The sequence below is a fragment of the Pteropus medius genome, unplaced genomic scaffold (assembly GCF_902729225.1).
Source record: "Pteropus medius unplaced genomic scaffold, Ma_sr-lr_union100, whole genome shotgun sequence".
NCBI lineage: Eukaryota > Metazoa > Chordata > Mammalia > Chiroptera > Pteropodidae > Pteropus > Pteropus medius.
In genome coordinates this window covers 28,336,637-28,353,217 of record NW_024349519.1, presented here as the reverse complement: position 1 = coordinate 28,353,217, position 16,581 = coordinate 28,336,637, and the positions used below count along the sequence as shown (strand labels likewise).

The following is a 16,581-nucleotide window of genomic DNA, read 5'->3' as shown; positions in this document are numbered from 1 at the left end:
GGCCTCAGCCTCGGACAGGCAGGGGAAAGGGGTGCTGGGGGGTAAGCAGAGAGAAATGGGGGGGCGCGTGGGGGAGGGGCCAGGCGGTGATGGACAGAGCGGGGGCTGGCAGCGCGGGGCCGGGATCCGGTCACGGCCCGAGCACTCACCGCTCTCTTGCTCGCTGCCCTTCTTGGCGGCGGCGGCGTTGCCCATCGCGGCGGCGGCGGCCGGGGCCGGTCCCGGAGCTGCGGCGCGGCGGGTGCTGGCGGCGGCCGGCGGCCCCCGAGCGCGCTGGGCGGCGGCGGCGGCAGCGGCCCCTCGGGTTGCTGCGCTGGCTGCGGCGCCGCGACCCCCGCCAAGCCCCTGCTTCCCGCGTCTCTCCGCGCCCGCCCGCCCGGGAACCTCAGCCCAAGTCCCTGCTGCTGTCCGTGACGCTCCCGCAGCCGGAGCTCATTGGCCCAGGGCGCCGTGACTGACGGCACCGCGCTGCTGCCCATTGGCCCTCCGCGACCCTCCCGCGCTGCTATAGGATCTCGGCCCCGTGACGCGCGCCGCGGACGCCCGGCCACTCGCACGGTCGCGAGGAGGCTGATTGGCCGAGGGTCGCGACAGGGCCCGGGGCTCGCCCAACAAGACCGCCAATTGGCCAAGGCGCGCAGTCCGGCCAGCCCCATCACAACGTTCCGTGTCAATCCTGGGGTGAGAGGGCGGGACAGAGGCGCTGCTTGCTGTATGGGCCGGCCGGGCGGGGCGGCAGAGGCTGGCTGTCGGCAGCACAGCGCTCCGAGGTCCAGGAGGCGGTCCAGGCGAGCGCTAGTCCGACCCTGGACTATGCACGCCGCAGTCCCCCGCCCCCCGCTCAGTGCGGTAGCGGCCGCTGGCCAGTCAAGGTTGGCGGCGCGGACCCCCGCCCCTCGCCACACACACACTCCCCCTCCGCGCGCAGCCGCTGTCCACCTGCTAGCGGGGGAGGGGCACGGTAGAGCCACGGGTCAGAGGTCGCCGGGCCGCCAGCCGTCGTCATTCATAAGGCCTGGCACAGGACAGTAGCGGCGGGCTCGGGGGTGGAGATAGGACTCCTGGGTCTCCCTCAGCCACAGCCCGAACTTCAGGAGGATGCTGGGCCTCAGGAGCAAGGGGAGGTTGGGAGGGGAGGGCCAGTGTCTATCCCTTTGTTGGGCGCCCACGCTGGGCTCGTACCAGTAGTTAAGAGCAGGCACTTGTTAAATACATTACTTCTCACAACAGCCCTATCTCGCGGGTGCTATTATCACTCCCATTTTTCAGATGAGGAATCTGGGGCACAGTCAGGGCTGAGGATTCCCTGTCTTGGCAATGCGGAGGGAACCTGCCCACCCGGGGCAGAGAAGTATCAAGATGCCCCTGCCTTCAGGGTGTCCTTTTTATACACACACAGCGCGAGGGCAGTCACTGTTTCCCACTGTCACACTACGGACATTTGGGGCCTGACCATGATCATTCTTTGCTGAAAGAGTTTTCTTGTGCACTATAGCATATCCCCTTTAGCAGCACCCCCAGTCTCACTACCCACTGGATGCCAGTAGAACCTTCTTCATCTGATGTGACAACCAAAACCATGTCCAGACGTTGCTAAATGTGCCCCCAGGGAAGGAGGGCCAAAACTCTCCTCAGTTGAGAACCACTGAAGCAGAGGAAAGCCCAAACCGGAGGTGCCCAGAGGGGCAGGGGACTGGAGGAGCCGGCTCTCCTTGTCTCAGAGGGACTAGTGAGTCTCAAGCTGATAACCTGCTCTGCCTATAGACTTGTACAAGCTGCACCATACCCAGCTGCTGTCTGCACCCATGCTCCTAGGTCGACCATAGTCTCAGGGAAGGAAGAGTCCGGGCTCTTCTGCGAATTATGGGGAAATAGCTACCAGCCAAACTACTCCACCTCTGGCTGTGGGGTTACAAAGTAAGGTTAAGTAAAATTTAAGAAAAGTGAGGCTGTGTGTGTTTTTGGAATACAATGTTAATTTTTTCCTGTGGGTCAAGGTCAACCTCCAAAAAATCACTGATTATGCTCTATCTACAGAACAGCTAGGTTGCATTAAGTTTCATCAAAGAAAAATCCCTTCTTGAACCTCTGTCTGGATTACAGCTATATAACCAATTAAGACTAGAGCAAGAAGCTGAGCAAGGGATAAGGGGAAGTCAACCCACTGGCTGGACCCTCCACCATGTCTCAAGGAGATGGACGAAGCTGCCTCAGTTCATCTGAGACAAAAGCAGAAACAATCAGTCTAGATGAAGTGCCTTTTATTTTTAGACAACCAAACATATTTAATATAAAAACCCTTTAATATACAAACTGCAAAGACAACAGCGTCCACGTAGCAGCAAGGGGATGAGGGCACGGCAGGGAGCATGGCAGGAGGGAAGGTTTTTCAGAGTCCCTACTGCTTCTCGGGGCTGTAGTCACTCTGTGGCTGGTGAAAGCATGAGGTCTTAGCAGAGACAGATCAAGGCCGCCAGACACAAAAGGGCCCTGATGCCAACAATGAGACAGACCAAGCACAGCAGGCCCCTCCGACATGCCATCTTCCCACAGTAGCAGCCTCTAGGGAAATTCAGATCCAGTTAGGAAGCAACAAGAAAGTGGTCGTGACTGAGAGGACAGTCACCCATCATTCTTCAGCATCCTGCTGATCACACTTTTGGGGACTAAGTTTCCCAGAGGCTTTTGGATTGGAAAGACCTACAAATCTTCCTGGGAGGAGGACTGAAATTGTGCCCAAGTCCACCTTCTTACCTAGATTCCTTGCCTGTGACTCCAGAAAGCTGGGTGGATCTACTCAGATGTTTGGGAAGAGAAAGGAATGACAAGAGCCTTTGGCCCAACAAGGCCAGAGCCTTGCCAGCCATTGACCATCAAAACCTCAAGGCAGGCCCAGGAGGTCTGTGGAAAGAGCTGTGGATCAATGGTACTCACAAGAGCATGGTGACACAATAGCCTGCAGGTAGAATTTATAGTGTGTGGAAGAGAAAAAGGACACAAGTCAGAAAGAATTAAGAACTGAAGTACCTGCTTCTTATAGGCCTGGGCAGTGGAGGTGAGATGATCCTTCTGGGTCGGGACTGGGAGAGACCTGAGTCCTGTTCCTTCCTTGGGGACAAGTTTGACTGGCCTGGATGTAGTGGATGGCCCCAAAATCCTCCAGATGGCCTCCACAGTACTCTCCAGGAGGCCCGGCTGCCCCTTCCAGATGTGTTAGGAGACCGGCTGCAGTCCCGGCTGGGCCCAAGTAGGGCCTGGAGTCCCCCAGTTAGATGCAGTCCATGGAGTTTTCAGGGAGGAGGCCAGGGATGCAGCCAGGGAGCCCCAAGCCCTTGATAGGGGTGCAGCTGAGGGAGAGGCCACAGCCTAGGGCAGGGTCCTGGTTCTCTATGGCCTCTAGACTGTCCGTGTTGTTGTCCCAGTTGATGTGGAAACGAGTGACCCGGGGGTTTGAGGCCAAGATGTTCCGTTGGAGCTGAGTGGGATGAAGAACGTCAACTTGTCAGCATTCCCTCTCATTACCCCCAGACAGGGTACCTCCAAACCCCTACCCCAGGAAGAGCAGACCTTGCTTAGTCTATCACCACCACTAACATGTGTGGGACTCTAGGGAATGCCTGTGTACCATGATTTAGGGCTGGGGCCTATCTAATCTTGACTCTGTGAGGCATGCTTCTGAGAAACAAAGACCTCTCTCTCTCCCATTCTAGCCCAGTGTTGCAAGATCTGGGCACTGTTTGAAAACCTTAAGAAGTAACCTTGGTTCCTGATTCCAATAACTTAACTCCCACAAGTGCAAAGGAGCCTGCCAGTCTGAAGCAGGAAGTGCAGTGAGGCCATACCTGAGAGAAGTCTGGCTTCGAGGGTGGGTTCTCCCGCAGCTCAGGGTCGGGGTACTCGTTGTTGACATAGTAGCCCACGCGGATGAACTCCTGTCCGTGGTAGGTGCAGGTGATGAGGACCACAGTCACACCGACAGCGTCACTCTCTGGGATGAGGGATGAATTGGGGGCGTCGGCCTAGGGGAAATATATCCTGGGCCTTAGCATCAACTGCCACAGTTGTGCCTTAACCAGCAACACAATGATTCTCAAACAACATTTACTGAGCCCAAAGTACGACCTCTGCCGTCACGAGTTTTCAACTGAATGGGTAAGAGACCCAATCATGCAAATGCCTGTAAAATGCTGAATGTGACAGGTGCCACCAAGAAGTAAATGATGCCGAGGAGGAGTGTGGTGAGCCACGGGGAGGGCAGCATGAGGTTGAACAGGTGAGCAGGTAGGTACTAGGATACCCAGGGCCTATTGGACCAGGTAAGGACTTGGGGAAAAAAGCGAGACATTTAACAGAAGGTAAGTGTATTATTCCCACAGTCTGAAAAGATGATTCCAGTGGCAGTGTGCGGAGGTGTGATAGGAGAAAGCCTTAGTGGCAGTAGGGTGATCATGCAGGGGTCATACCCTGCAGAGGATAGTGGCCTAGACCAGACAGAAGGACAGAGTGGACAGATTCGGGTATGTTGTTATGGATAGGGCTGGCTATATAACTGGTACAAACTGAAAACACAGTTGTTCAAAATGTGTACACTTTAGCCACTGCCAGCAGAACATTATAGCAAGCACAGAGCCTTGTGCGATTTATGGATCGCACACCCAGGGAGCCCACCCTGGTTGTGGAGTAGATAAGGCTTGCTGGTGGATGTGATACAGGTGAGGAGGATTAGGTGATGGATGAGGCTGCTTAGTTAGATTGGGGTGGGAAAAGCAGAGATGGAAGTGAGTGAATGGATTTAAGCAGAGGCTCTCAAACTTCAGTGTGTATAAGAATCACACTAAATCTGCATTTTTCACAATCCTTCTGATACTAGGTTAGACTCTTAACAGTTATAGCAGATCCTCATTATTCACTGATTCTGTATTTGCAAATTTGCCTACTTGCTAACATTTATTTGCAACCCCAAAATCAATATTTGGGGGCACTTTCATGGTCATACGAGGACATGCACAAAATGGGAAAAAACTGAGTTGCTTGATGGGCATATCCCCAGCCTAAGTCCAACAAGGCGATGCTCCGCCTCGTTTCAACTCATACTGCAAACAAGTGTTTTTTTGGTGATCTATTTAGTGCCCCATTTTTTTGCATTTCTGTGCTTTTTGTTGAGGATTCTGTTGTTTAAAATGGCCCCCAAGCACAGTGCTAAGTGCTATCTAATGTCCCTAAATGCAAGAAGCTGTGATGAGTCTCATGGAGAAAATGCATGTTAGATAAGCTTCATTCAGGTACAAGTTATATACTGTTGGCTGAGTTCAACGTTAATGAGTCAACAATAATAATACTAAATAAGGTATTTTAAATAAACATAAAGCAAGGTTATATATTGATTGGTTGACAAAAATGTGACACATAGGAACCTAACTCTGTATTTCCTATAGGGACAATGGTTTATAGTCACTAATGCACTGTTCACAGTGACTTCACAGGACATAATTCCCATGAATAATGAGGATCGACTTTGAATCAGTGGCTCATGGTAATAGCCATGACACAGAGGTGGAGGAAAGGAAGGTGTCTGAAGTACCTTTGAGAGGTCAGACAGTTCTTGAGAGCACAGCCAGGATCTAAACTGGAACTTTTGACCACCAAACCACACTGTGTGCTTTTGGGTAGAAGCAGATGCTTCTGGGTGTCAAGGCCTAAGGCCTCACCTTTCTTACCTGAAAGACAAACATGTGTCTCCCTGCTGGGACAGGGCCGACCAGCACTGAGTCTAGGATTTGATCAAACTCCTCACTCTCAGCTGAGCCGACATAAATGATCTTCCACTCCAGGTCTGCAAGGACAAGGGTGTTAAGTAATTGAAACAGTTCAGCAGCAAGAAGGCAGGGAAAGGGTCTTCTTGTGCTGTTCTGTACAGATCCTTAATGTAGCAAAAGATTCTTATTCTCAGTAACTCCTGACATCCTCTGGGCACTAAGTGCCAGGCACTGTAGTCCTAAACACTGGGGCAGGCAGGAAGCTCTTACGTCCAGTGGGGAATTTCTCCTGTGGGCCTAGTTTTGCCAGGTGACCTTGACTGTGCACCTTTGGGGAAACTTGGGCCTCTCAGAGCCTGAGGGTGAACCATATGGCAGAGGCTGAATTAAGACCCACGTGACAGTGGTGTGCTGAGGAGGGAACAGCAGGGAGTTGGGCCATTTCAGGGCCCTGCCCACTGGGTGCTGGGATAGGAAGCAGCATCCTCTTTCACACACAGGGACCGGTGCCACCGAACTGAGTAGATCCCTCGACAACTGGGGCAGGGCGGCAGATTCCAATCTAGCAGGGGAGCCAGCCAGCAGAAGGGGGAAGACAAGGCCGCTGGGGGAGCCAGCCAGTCCCCAGGTCTTCAGGACCCAGCACCAAGTCATGCCTGCTCATGGCCACTGCAGCAACAGCGACTCAGTCAACAAATGTAACCTCATAAGGTGATCCTCTGAACCCCAACTTTCTTGCATCTCATCCAGTACAGGGGATCCTATCCCTGAGTATGTTCTGGCAAGATGAAAGAAAAAGTGCTTAAGGAGACCCTGCCCATCAATCACAGGAAATTCCTAGTGACTGCTGCCTCTTGCAGGAGGTCCAAGTGTATCAGGGGCAAGGTCACACTAGTACAGGGAAGCTTGGCAAGAGACCTGAAACTTATTTTAGGTTCTCTGAAATTACACAACCTACCGCTCCAGCAACTGGGGGAAGTTTCACAAGCTGTGATTTTCACAGGAAGCAAATGCCCCTGGAAGCTGCTGTTCCTTGGTCCAGTGTCCCGCAAGCATATCCAACTTCGGAAGCACATTGATGCTGGGCCACGACTACGGAGGTTGGCTACCTGAACCCCAGGCTCTTCCTTGATACACTGGCTTCCTGTCCCTTTACAGTTTCACCCGGGCTTACTTAGGGACCCCCGCAGGTCTGTAAGACCCCAGCAGGTGACCCCTAGGCTCACTGGGGTTCAGTGAAACTCTAGTCTCTCGTTTTCAGGGAAGATTAAGTTTATTGGTTTATTTTCGTTACAGGTAGTGATACAACTAGACATGTTTTGGAACAACAGCAGACCAGCTAACTCTGTTCTCACCTTTCTCACACAGCTCTAGATTTTGGTATCTTTCCTTCTGGCCACTTTCCCATCACCAGTGGAATCACATATGTGTGCTTTAACTAATGTGCTGGGGGGAGATAGAAAGGAGACTGAAATACAGCAGGCCCTGGGCACGCCACAGGCACTCGATGTTCAATGTTTTTAGCGAAACCTAAACAAAGACTGTGTGGATGCTGACTGGAAGAGAAAACACACTGCATGGGTAGCCAGGCAAGTGGGCCACAGTGGCTCCCTTAATAGGAAAGTAACCAGAGAATTAATAGAGGAACACAGAAATTGACTTAAGAGCTGGAGTAGCTGATAAAATCATCTGTAGAAGACGAAAGGACCTACATAGTGGACTCGTCTTAAAGGTGAAGTGTTTTGAGCTGAAGCATACTTAAATGACTTCATTTTTTAATATAACTCCTCTGTAGAATTAGATACAGGACATCAGTCACCATCAGCACAAACTCATTCCTATTGAATACACAATTATATACATGTAACATGTGTACCTAACCTTCTGAGCAATTTGACTGCATTATATTTTGTCTTTGTGCCCTAACCTTACAATCTAACCACTGTACGAGATGCTCCTCCACTATGCATGAAAACAAAAACGAAACCAATGCCATGATAAAAGACATAAAATATTATAGTTGAACTAGCTGAAGAACCTGTTTCCTGCCATTAAAAAAAAAACCAAACTTATCTAGTAGGCCTTTTTCTGTGTATCACTTAATCTTTGTAATTATACAGAAGAACCTTGGCCTGACCATAGTATTAGCTGTGGGTCAGAACATCTGGCCCCATAACTTATTCAAGCAGTGTCTGCTGAATTTCTCATCCAAATGGGGAAAAAAACATACCTAATGTGTTAAATGTGGACCCATGTTTTGGAAGCATCTAATTCCAGATGCTGAGGAGAAAGAACAAAAAGGGCATGGAGCCCCTGGGAAACAAGATCAACTGACTGGTGTCTGGGTAGCTTGTCAGATCTTCAGTTGTAGTGTTGAGGTAATAAGACTGACTGCAATTTCTCCGGGATCTGAGAGACTTCTAAAGCCAGGCCCACTCCACCTTTTGGAAGGCAGGCAGGAAACAAATTCTCCTGTGCTGTGGGAAGAGGGCCAGGAAGAGGCAGAAAGCAAGCTGGCAGGTCAGTCATGGAGAGCCCGAAGGGGAAGAACCAGAGTCTAGATCTCCAGATTTTGCTTTCCAGCTTGAAATTCTGTGAGCAAAAGCTTTATTGTCCAGTGTAATTAATAATAGCACACCCTTCACTCTCTTTGAGTGTCCTGATGTGGACATAAATTCTATTTATGTTCTATTTCTAAAATTGAGGATGCATTCATTCTTTTCCAGGTTATAGCAGAGATAAAGAACTCTGGACTCAGAATTTAGAGACAAGCTCTAGTATCAATAATTCTACCAACCAGCTATGTGACCTTGGAGAAGTCATTCTGTTTCTATTAAAAAATAATGATCAGCAGGTTGATTTTGGAACTTTCCTACTGATTCTATAAACAGATTAGAAAAATAACAGGACAGGGGCTTCATAGAAATAAAAGTACCAGATAATGACCACACGACCATTTTTAAATGCAAGGAGCACAAACGGGCTGATTGAAACCTGATCTCCTGCCATTTGGGAACTGTGAATCCTTTAACCTATTAGCTCCTTACATCTCCTCCAGGCTTTAAAATTAAATCTTTATTCCACAACGACATTCTACACTTTATTTATTTATACCCTGCCTTGTTTCAGAAAGGATTTAACTGGGCTTATTCTATAGTTAGCCACAAGTAAACTCCATAGTTTATAAAGGAGAGAAACCAAGGAGGAACTGATCCTCTGGCCCAACCCAAGCAAACACATCTCAAACTCAACCCCAAGCTAATCCAAGTGGCGAGCTTTGCAGGCAAACCACTCATCTACCACCAAGAGGCGCTAGTTCGCACACTCTGGCCTCACAGATCTCCATCTCCTCAGCTGCTGCCTCTTTAACTACCAAGTGAAATGGTCTAATGGAGAATAGGCAGACGTCGAAGATACTGTGGGTTCAGTTCCAGGCCACCGCAATAAAGTGAGTAGTAATCTTTTTGCTGGTGGAAGGTCTTGCCTTACATTTGTAAAAATCGCAACATCCATGAAGTAAATAAAATGAGGTATGCTTGTACTTCCTCCTGAAAGTGATGCTAAGACTCCCTGGGCAACCGTAGATTTTTTTTTTTTTTTTTTTTATATAGACATTTCCTAGAAAGGTCTTTTACTGTGGCTCTTATCTTCTCATCTGTGAGATAAGAGCTATGTCCTCCTTTATGTCACACAGATGAATAAGTACATCAGTGAAAGCAACTTGGAAAAGATGCCTCAAAAGTGGTGACCTCCCGGCTGACTGAAGCTGGATGCCATCATGGCTCAGCCCAGCGCACCTACCCTCCGGACTAGGTCAGCCCATCTAAAGTGCTGGAAGAATTTACAGCAGTAGGTCAATTGGAACCTCTCAGACAAACAGTGAGAACTAATGCTTGCCTGGCTAGACCACCCATCAGATCTGAGTGTGTTCATCGGAGCCCACAGTGAGGGAGGAATGGGAGCTGGAGAGACCACGTTATCCTCAAAGATTGGAGCTAGATGCCAGGCTATAATTCCCCAGGTGGAGCTCAAGAGTAGAGGGTTGGGGCTGGGCTAAGGAGGAAGGAAGCCAGGTTCTAGGTTAAGTTCTTGGGGTGAAAAACAAGAAGTGGGTGGGGCTGTTTAAATACCAGCAGGTTAGAGAATGGATTATTGGGAGATAAATGGGGAGATGGGGGTGAGTGAGGTCTTGCCAAAGTAGAGGGTCTTCACAGGAGAAAAGGGTGATAGGAGGGGCTCCAATGGGGAAAAAGGAAGGGAGCTTGGGGGAGAGGCCTCCGCAGGGAAAATGGGGGAAAGGCTGAAGTTTCTATGGAGGAAATGGGAGGTGGGGGTTTCCATATAAATAAAAAATAGGAGGCTAGAGGTTGGAGTCTCCACAGGAAGAAAGTGAGGTGGGAGTATCACCACAGAGGAGAGGGGATTGAGTGGCTGGAACAGAAATAGAAGAAATCTATACAGAAAGAGAAGATGCGGCGGGGGCTGGGGGGTTCTTGCTACAAGGAAGATGAAGTGGCTGAGGGTCTCTGAAAGTTAAAGAGTAGCGGCTAAGAAGGTCTCTACATAGGAAGCCCAAGAGCTACACAGGAAAAAGGTAGAGAGGGGATGATGAGGTCTTCATGGGGGGAAACGGAAGTATCCGTGGGCACTGAGGGGGTCGGGTTGGCCGCGGGGTCGGGGTAGGACGTAGTCTCCACGCGGAGGCTGGAGCTGGCGGGGAGGGGGACAGAGATACGAATTGAAGGATTATTTGATGGAGAGGTCGGGTTGACCCGGGGGACGGGGGTAAGTGTGGGTCCACACAGGCCCAGCCTCACCATCCGCCAGGGCCTCATTGCACTCGAAGCTGATCTCGAACCGGAAAGGGCTGTGAAAAGGGCTCGGATTCTCCAGCACCGCCACGTTCAGCACCGACACCTTGGCCATCACCTCGCCGGATCGCGGCTAAAGCCGGAACTGGGGCCGGGCCCGCGTCTGCGCCCTGTCGGGTCAGCCGGACAGCGTTGCGCACAAAGGCTCCCACCACCTCTATGGAGTGAGATGTGTATCTTCTCCGCGCGTCTCCTTCAAATAGCCGGGCTCACCCTCTGGCCAATCACCGTCAACGCTCTCCGGCGGCGCGAGCTGCCCCCCTTAGCCAATCCTGGAGCTCCGGGCGGCGCGCGCCGAGCCTCCCCAGACCAATCCGCGGAGCTCCCTCTCGGGGCCGCGGGACCATCTCTTGGCTTCTTTTGGTGTCCACCGGGAACCAATCTCCAACGTCTCCGACTCGGATATCAAGAGCGTGGATGGGAGGAGTCAGAGCGCGGGGCTCCTCTGGGCCAATCCTGAGGGTTCCCGCACCAGCGTGGCCCTCCCTTCGCCTCGCCTTTCCGGAAGACGCGTTCCGCCGGGAGCAGCGCCGCCAACTGCCGAGCGGTGGCGCGCGGCGCTCACTTAAGGGGGTGGGCAGGGCAGTGCTCGAGCCAGCAGTGATTGGCAGATGGGAATGGGGCGGGGATAAAGCGGTTTCTATAAGAGATGATTGGCTGGGTTAGCCTCAGGGGGCGGGAGGAGAGGAAGACTTGGCTGGGGATTCGTGGGAGAGGAGCGGAAGTAGGCCGCTGGCGCGGTTGAGCCGGCGTGAAGAGAAAAGAGGAGCGTTTGGGGCTTCGGCGTCTGTCAGCAGGTGAGCGTTACCCGGAGCTATCTTGAGGGGCTCCTGGCCCCTCAGGCCCAGCAGCCCGGGAGTCCGTTGTGAACGTTGTGAACGGTTGACTCACCCCTAAGGGGAGACGGAGCGACGGTAACTGGGCGCCGGGGCCCGGGCCCTGGGAGTTGGGCCAGGTTCGAATCCCGCTCTCAGCCTCTCGAGGGCCGCTGGGAGGTGTCAGGTGGACAACGCTGTAACTGGGAGTTCGAGTCCGGCCTCTGCCACTCAGTTCCCGAGGACACAGTTTCCCCGTCCATTGAACGGGGCCGTGAAAATTCAGACATGACTCATGACTGCATAATGCAATCTAAATACTTTTCTCCGCCCACAGGCCTGGGCCGGACTACCGTCGCCCCCTTGCCTGGAAGACTCCAGGCGCCTCCGTACCCACTCTCTCTGTCCCCACCTACAACCAGTGGAAAAATAACGCGAGCCGCATACCTAATGTACATTTCACTAATAACGTTAAAGTAAAAACAAAACAAAACGGGTGATATTAATCTTGTGTTTAATCTACTATAACCAAAATATTATTTCAACAGGTGATGGGTATAAAACATACAAATGAGATAGCTTACATTCTTAACACTAAGGCTGCGAAATCTCGTGTGTTTTTCACTTAAAGCTACATTTTTATTAGAAAGAGTTGGACTGGCTTTAAGTTGCATAAAATTTACAATTGAAAATGTAGATTCACATGCCCAAACTGTTCCCAGCATACTTAAAGGTTTTACGTGAGCTCAATCACATACCAGTTTTTAAATTGAAATGTTAATTAAAATTAAGTGACATGGAAAGTTCTGTTTCATGGTGGCACTAGCTATTTTCAGGTGCTCATGGGCCCCTGAAGCAAGAGACGGTTATTGGACAGTCCCCGTATTATTGGACTGTGCAGGTGTGAAATTGGCTCAGTCACTCTCCCGCTTATAATCTGAGTGGTTTTCTGTTGTTTTTCAGGATGAGAATACTATAGCCAGCTCCCATCCCTGGCTTTGTTTTCCAAGGTTTCCGTTACCTGTGGTCAACCTTGGTATGAAAATATTAAATGGAAATTCTAGAAATAAACAATTTATAAGTTTTAAATTGCCGTTCTGAGTATTGTGAAGAAAGATGAAGTCTTTCTATCTTGTGCTGTCCAGGAAGTAAATCATTCCTTTATCCAGCATATCAGAGAGAGATCCCCACATTCATGTAACTTTTATTATAATATGTTGTTATAGTTGTTCTAGTGTTAGTTATTGTTAATCTCCGACTAATTTATAAATTAAACTTTGTCCTAGGTGTGTATGTATAGGTAAAAACAGTACATTTAGGCTTTGCTACTGTCCACGGTTTCAGACATCCACTGGGCATCTTGGAACATATCTTCCTTCAGTCTTTATTACATGCTTTATTTCTCACTACGCACCAGCCCCAATCCTGTTCCAGCCAAATTCATCCTCTCTTTGTTCCTTAAAAATCTGACATGGCACTCCTAGTGCAGAACCTTTACCTAGAATCTCTTCTCTCAGTTCTTGGCATGGCTGATGCCTTCTTGTCATTTACGTCTCTCTGTTCAACTGTCCTCTCCTTAGAGAAGCCTTTCCAAGGGTCATCTGGATAGGGTTCAAACTCACAGAGTGTAAGCTTGAATAGCACTGATCCAAGCTGCTAGCATTTCTTATCCAGCAACCTCTGTAACCTCTCTGGAGTCCTAAAGCCTCATAATGCTAGGTATATTTTTGTATCTACATCTCACATTAAGAAAAAAAAATTTTTTTTTTTTGCATTTAAATGAATTTTCCTCCCTTTGAAACTATTTGACTATAGGAAAATTTACATTTGTGATGGCTGTGATTTCTTGGTAATCTTTGGGCATACTTGGAAATTTTTGTGACTAAAAAATCTAATTTTCAAATTATTTCTAAATGTGTTTAATTATTTATGAGTCCTAAGTTTAATGTTGAATGAAGTTGACATAATGTTACAGTTTCTAGATGTTTAATTAAACATTTACTCCAACTCTGTAGTTTTCTTTTTCTGTCGTGGAACTTCTTTATCCTTTATCCCCAGCCCCAACTTCTTCATAGCCCCTGAAAAGCTCATCAGCCACAAGCATTATGTCTGTGGTACTAATGAAGAAAATGTCCCTGTCAAATAATGTGTTATCTGTACAGCTGGCTGAATAATCTTCAGTTGTAAACCATGTCATTGCCCTGCTTAAAACCTTCAAAGGCTTATCATACTTGGAATGAAACCTAAGATCTTACTATGGCTTAGGAGGCCCTGGCCTGGTGGCCTCAGCAGACCTCTCAGGCCTCATCTCCCAGTCTCCCTCTTGTCACCACTCTCAAGCCCTGCTGGCTTTATAGTTCCTGTCTTTCAACACACCAAGCTTATTCCTGCTGCAGGGCTTTGCACTTGCTGTTCCCTCTGCCTGGAACCTGCTTCCTTCAGATAATTGCACGGTTGTCTCATTCAAATCATTTTTTGGTTCAACTCAAATATCTCTCAAGCCTGCCTTGACCTTTCCTTAATCACATTACCCTGCTTTATTAGCACCAGAATCTTATGTTGTTTTAAAGTTATGCTTGTTATCCCTCACCCCTCAGTAGATTGAAAGCTGGTTGAAGGCAGAGATCTCACCTGCCTCACATTGACCTCTCAGTGTATTTCTAGAGGTTAGCACAGGGCCTTGCACTTAGAAAGTCTTCAGTAGATCTAAATAAATAAATACATATAAAGGGCTTAGCATAGCACCTGGACTGTGAAAACGCTCAATAAACATGAACTGTTAGTAGCACATACTAATAAGCAGATGAGTCTTCATTCTGATGTAATATTTCAGGTACCCACACTCGAAAAACTGTAAGAAAAGTAACAAAATACACTTTTGCTCATTACGCAGCTTAAGAAGTAAAACATTAGCGAAGCATTTGAAAGGCCTCTGCCTCAAACCTGCTCCTCTCCCCTTTGCTTCAGTGTTACTGCAACCCCGGATTCGGTGTTGATTTTTCTGTGCATGTTGTATATCTTTATATGCATGTGTCTTTAAGCAATATGTAGTATTGAATGTCATGTTCTACAGTTTTATGTAAATGATATCTATGCAAAAAAGAGTTAACAGGCCTGAGACTGCTATTCTTCAAAAGGCCTGTTGGCAAGATTGGCCCTTGGCTGATGTCTAGGAACTTGGATTTTATGAGGGTTCCCACTAGCCCCTAAATGATAAGAGTGGCTCGTGGTACATAAACTTTTTACAGTGTGGTTTATGTTGAACACCTTACTTTCTGGAGTCTGGAATTTTGGTACATAACCAGCCCCCAATAAGTACCTTAGTACTGAGTCTAATGAGCTTCCTAGGTAGGCAGCATTTCACATGAATTGTCACAGCTCTGCTCCGGGAACTAAGCATGTCCCCATCCCATGTGATTCCACTAAGAAAGGACTCTTGGACGCTTGCGCCTGGTTTCTTCCAGACTTCACCGCATGTTCCTTTTCCCTTGGTCAATTTTGCTTTGTATCCTTTCATTGAAAGAAATCATAGCTATGCTTACAACTGTATGCTAAATCCTGCAAGTCTTCCTAGGGAATCATTGAACTTGGGGGTGATGTTGGGAACCCCAACACAGTATCATACCAGATATATCCTGACAGGGCTGGAACTAGGGTAGAGAAGCAGGGCACATAGGGCACAAAATTTAGGGAGATGCTCACTCCCAGGGCCTCTCAAGTGTCCAACTTGTATTATTTGCATGACCTTGAGGTCACTGAGTGCCTCCTAAAATTTTCACCCTAGACCTCACTTACTTCACTCTGGTCCTTGTCCTACCTTCTGAAACTTGCTTTATGTTGCTTTCATCCAACATAATGCTTTTGAGATTTATCTATGTTGACATATGTATGTAGCTCTAATTCATTTATTTTCACTGCTAGATAGCTGTGGTGTCTGATGTAGCCACTAGCCATGTGTGGCTATTTAGATATCAGTTAATCAAAATCAAATAAAATGAAAAAATCCATTTCCCCAGTCACACTAGCTATATTTCACATGCTTAATAGGCACCTGTGGCTAGTGGCTACCGCATTGGACAGCATGGACAGAGAACACTTCCATGATCATAGAAAGTTTTTTGGACAATGTTTACATACCCATTACCTCTTGGTTAATATTTAGGTTGTTTCCAGCTTTCTGCTGTTACAAACTGCTGCAGTGTTCATTGTGTGTATGTATCCTTGTGCACACAGGCAGGAGTTTCTCTAGGAGATATATATGCCTAGGAGTTGAATTGCTGGGTTATAGGAGTATTCACCTTTACTAGATATTGACAGTTTACTTTTCAAAAAGATCATCTCAGTTCTCACCCCTACCACCAGCAGTGTTGCTATTGCTCAGTGTCCTTATCAGTACTTGGTATTATCAGACTTTTACATTTTTGTCTTCCAAATGAGTGTGAATTAGTAGTTTCAGTTTGATTACTAGCAAGATTGAGCTATTTTCATGTTTGTTGATTATTTGCCTTCTGTGAATTGCCTGTTCATATCTTTGCTCATTTTCTTGCTGGGTTATCTTCATCTTATTGAGTTCAGTAGTTCTTCTCACATCTAAGGTTTGCTTTTTCATTTTATGGTGACATTCGATGTTCAGAATATATTATTACTATTATTATTATTATTATTTTAATGTCATCAGAATTATCAGTCTATGTATATTTTTGATGTTTTCTGTACCTTGCTTAAGAAATTTTACTCTGAGGTCAATAAGATATCCTGGAAGTTTTATTCTGGAAGTTTTACTTTTCATATTTAGCTTTTAAAAAAAAATCTACCTGGACTTTATTTTTGTTTATGATGTGAAATAGGACTGTGATTTATTTTTTTCCACATGGACAACCAGTTGTCTCAGTTCCATTTATCGAGCAGTCTAGTGGTTCTCAAAATGTGGTCTGAGGATCTCCAAGACCCTTTTAGGGGCCCAAGAGATAAACCATTTTCATGATAATTTTAAGGAGTTACTTGCCTTTCTTATTTGTGCTGTGTTGTCATGTGCACTATCGGTATAAAAGCAATGACGGATAAAACTGCTGGCACCTTAGCAGAAATCAATGCAGTGTCACCAAACCACAGCAGTAGTTGATATTGTATTCCTCACTG

The 16,581-nt window shown here is 47.9% G+C and overlaps 2 protein-coding genes and 1 long non-coding RNA gene across 3 annotated transcripts in view; 1 reads left to right on the top strand and 2 right to left on the bottom strand.

Moving 5' to 3' along the window:
• Positions 1-410, bottom strand: part of PRKACA (protein kinase cAMP-activated catalytic subunit alpha) — a 16,117-nt gene extending 15,707 nt beyond the window's left edge. Inside the window, exon 1 of the mRNA XM_039882720.1 lies at positions 150-410. Within this exon, the coding sequence (XP_039738654.1) occupies positions 150-195 (46 nt within the window). The 5' untranslated portion in view covers positions 196-410. The remainder of the gene's footprint in view (positions 1-149) is intronic.
• Positions 411-2,244: 1,834 nt separating this feature from the next.
• Positions 2,245-10,830, bottom strand: ASF1B (anti-silencing function 1B histone chaperone). Its single transcript, XM_039882721.1, has 4 exons — positions 10,574-10,830; positions 5,718-5,833; positions 3,843-4,019; positions 2,245-3,475 (listed from the first exon to the last, which is right to left on the bottom strand). The coding sequence occupies exons 1-4, from the start codon at positions 10,680-10,682 to the stop codon at positions 3,269-3,271; spliced, it is 609 nt and encodes a 202-aa protein (XP_039738655.1). The 5' UTR covers positions 10,683-10,830; the 3' UTR covers positions 2,245-3,268.
• Positions 10,831-11,079: 249 nt separating this feature from the next.
• On the top strand, positions 11,080-12,531 carry LOC120618488 (uncharacterized). The gene is made up of 2 exons (XR_005657264.1): positions 11,080-11,424; positions 11,780-12,531. It is a non-coding gene; the product is annotated as an uncharacterized LOC120618488 (long non-coding RNA).
• The last annotated feature ends 4,050 nt before the right edge of the window (positions 12,532-16,581 follow it).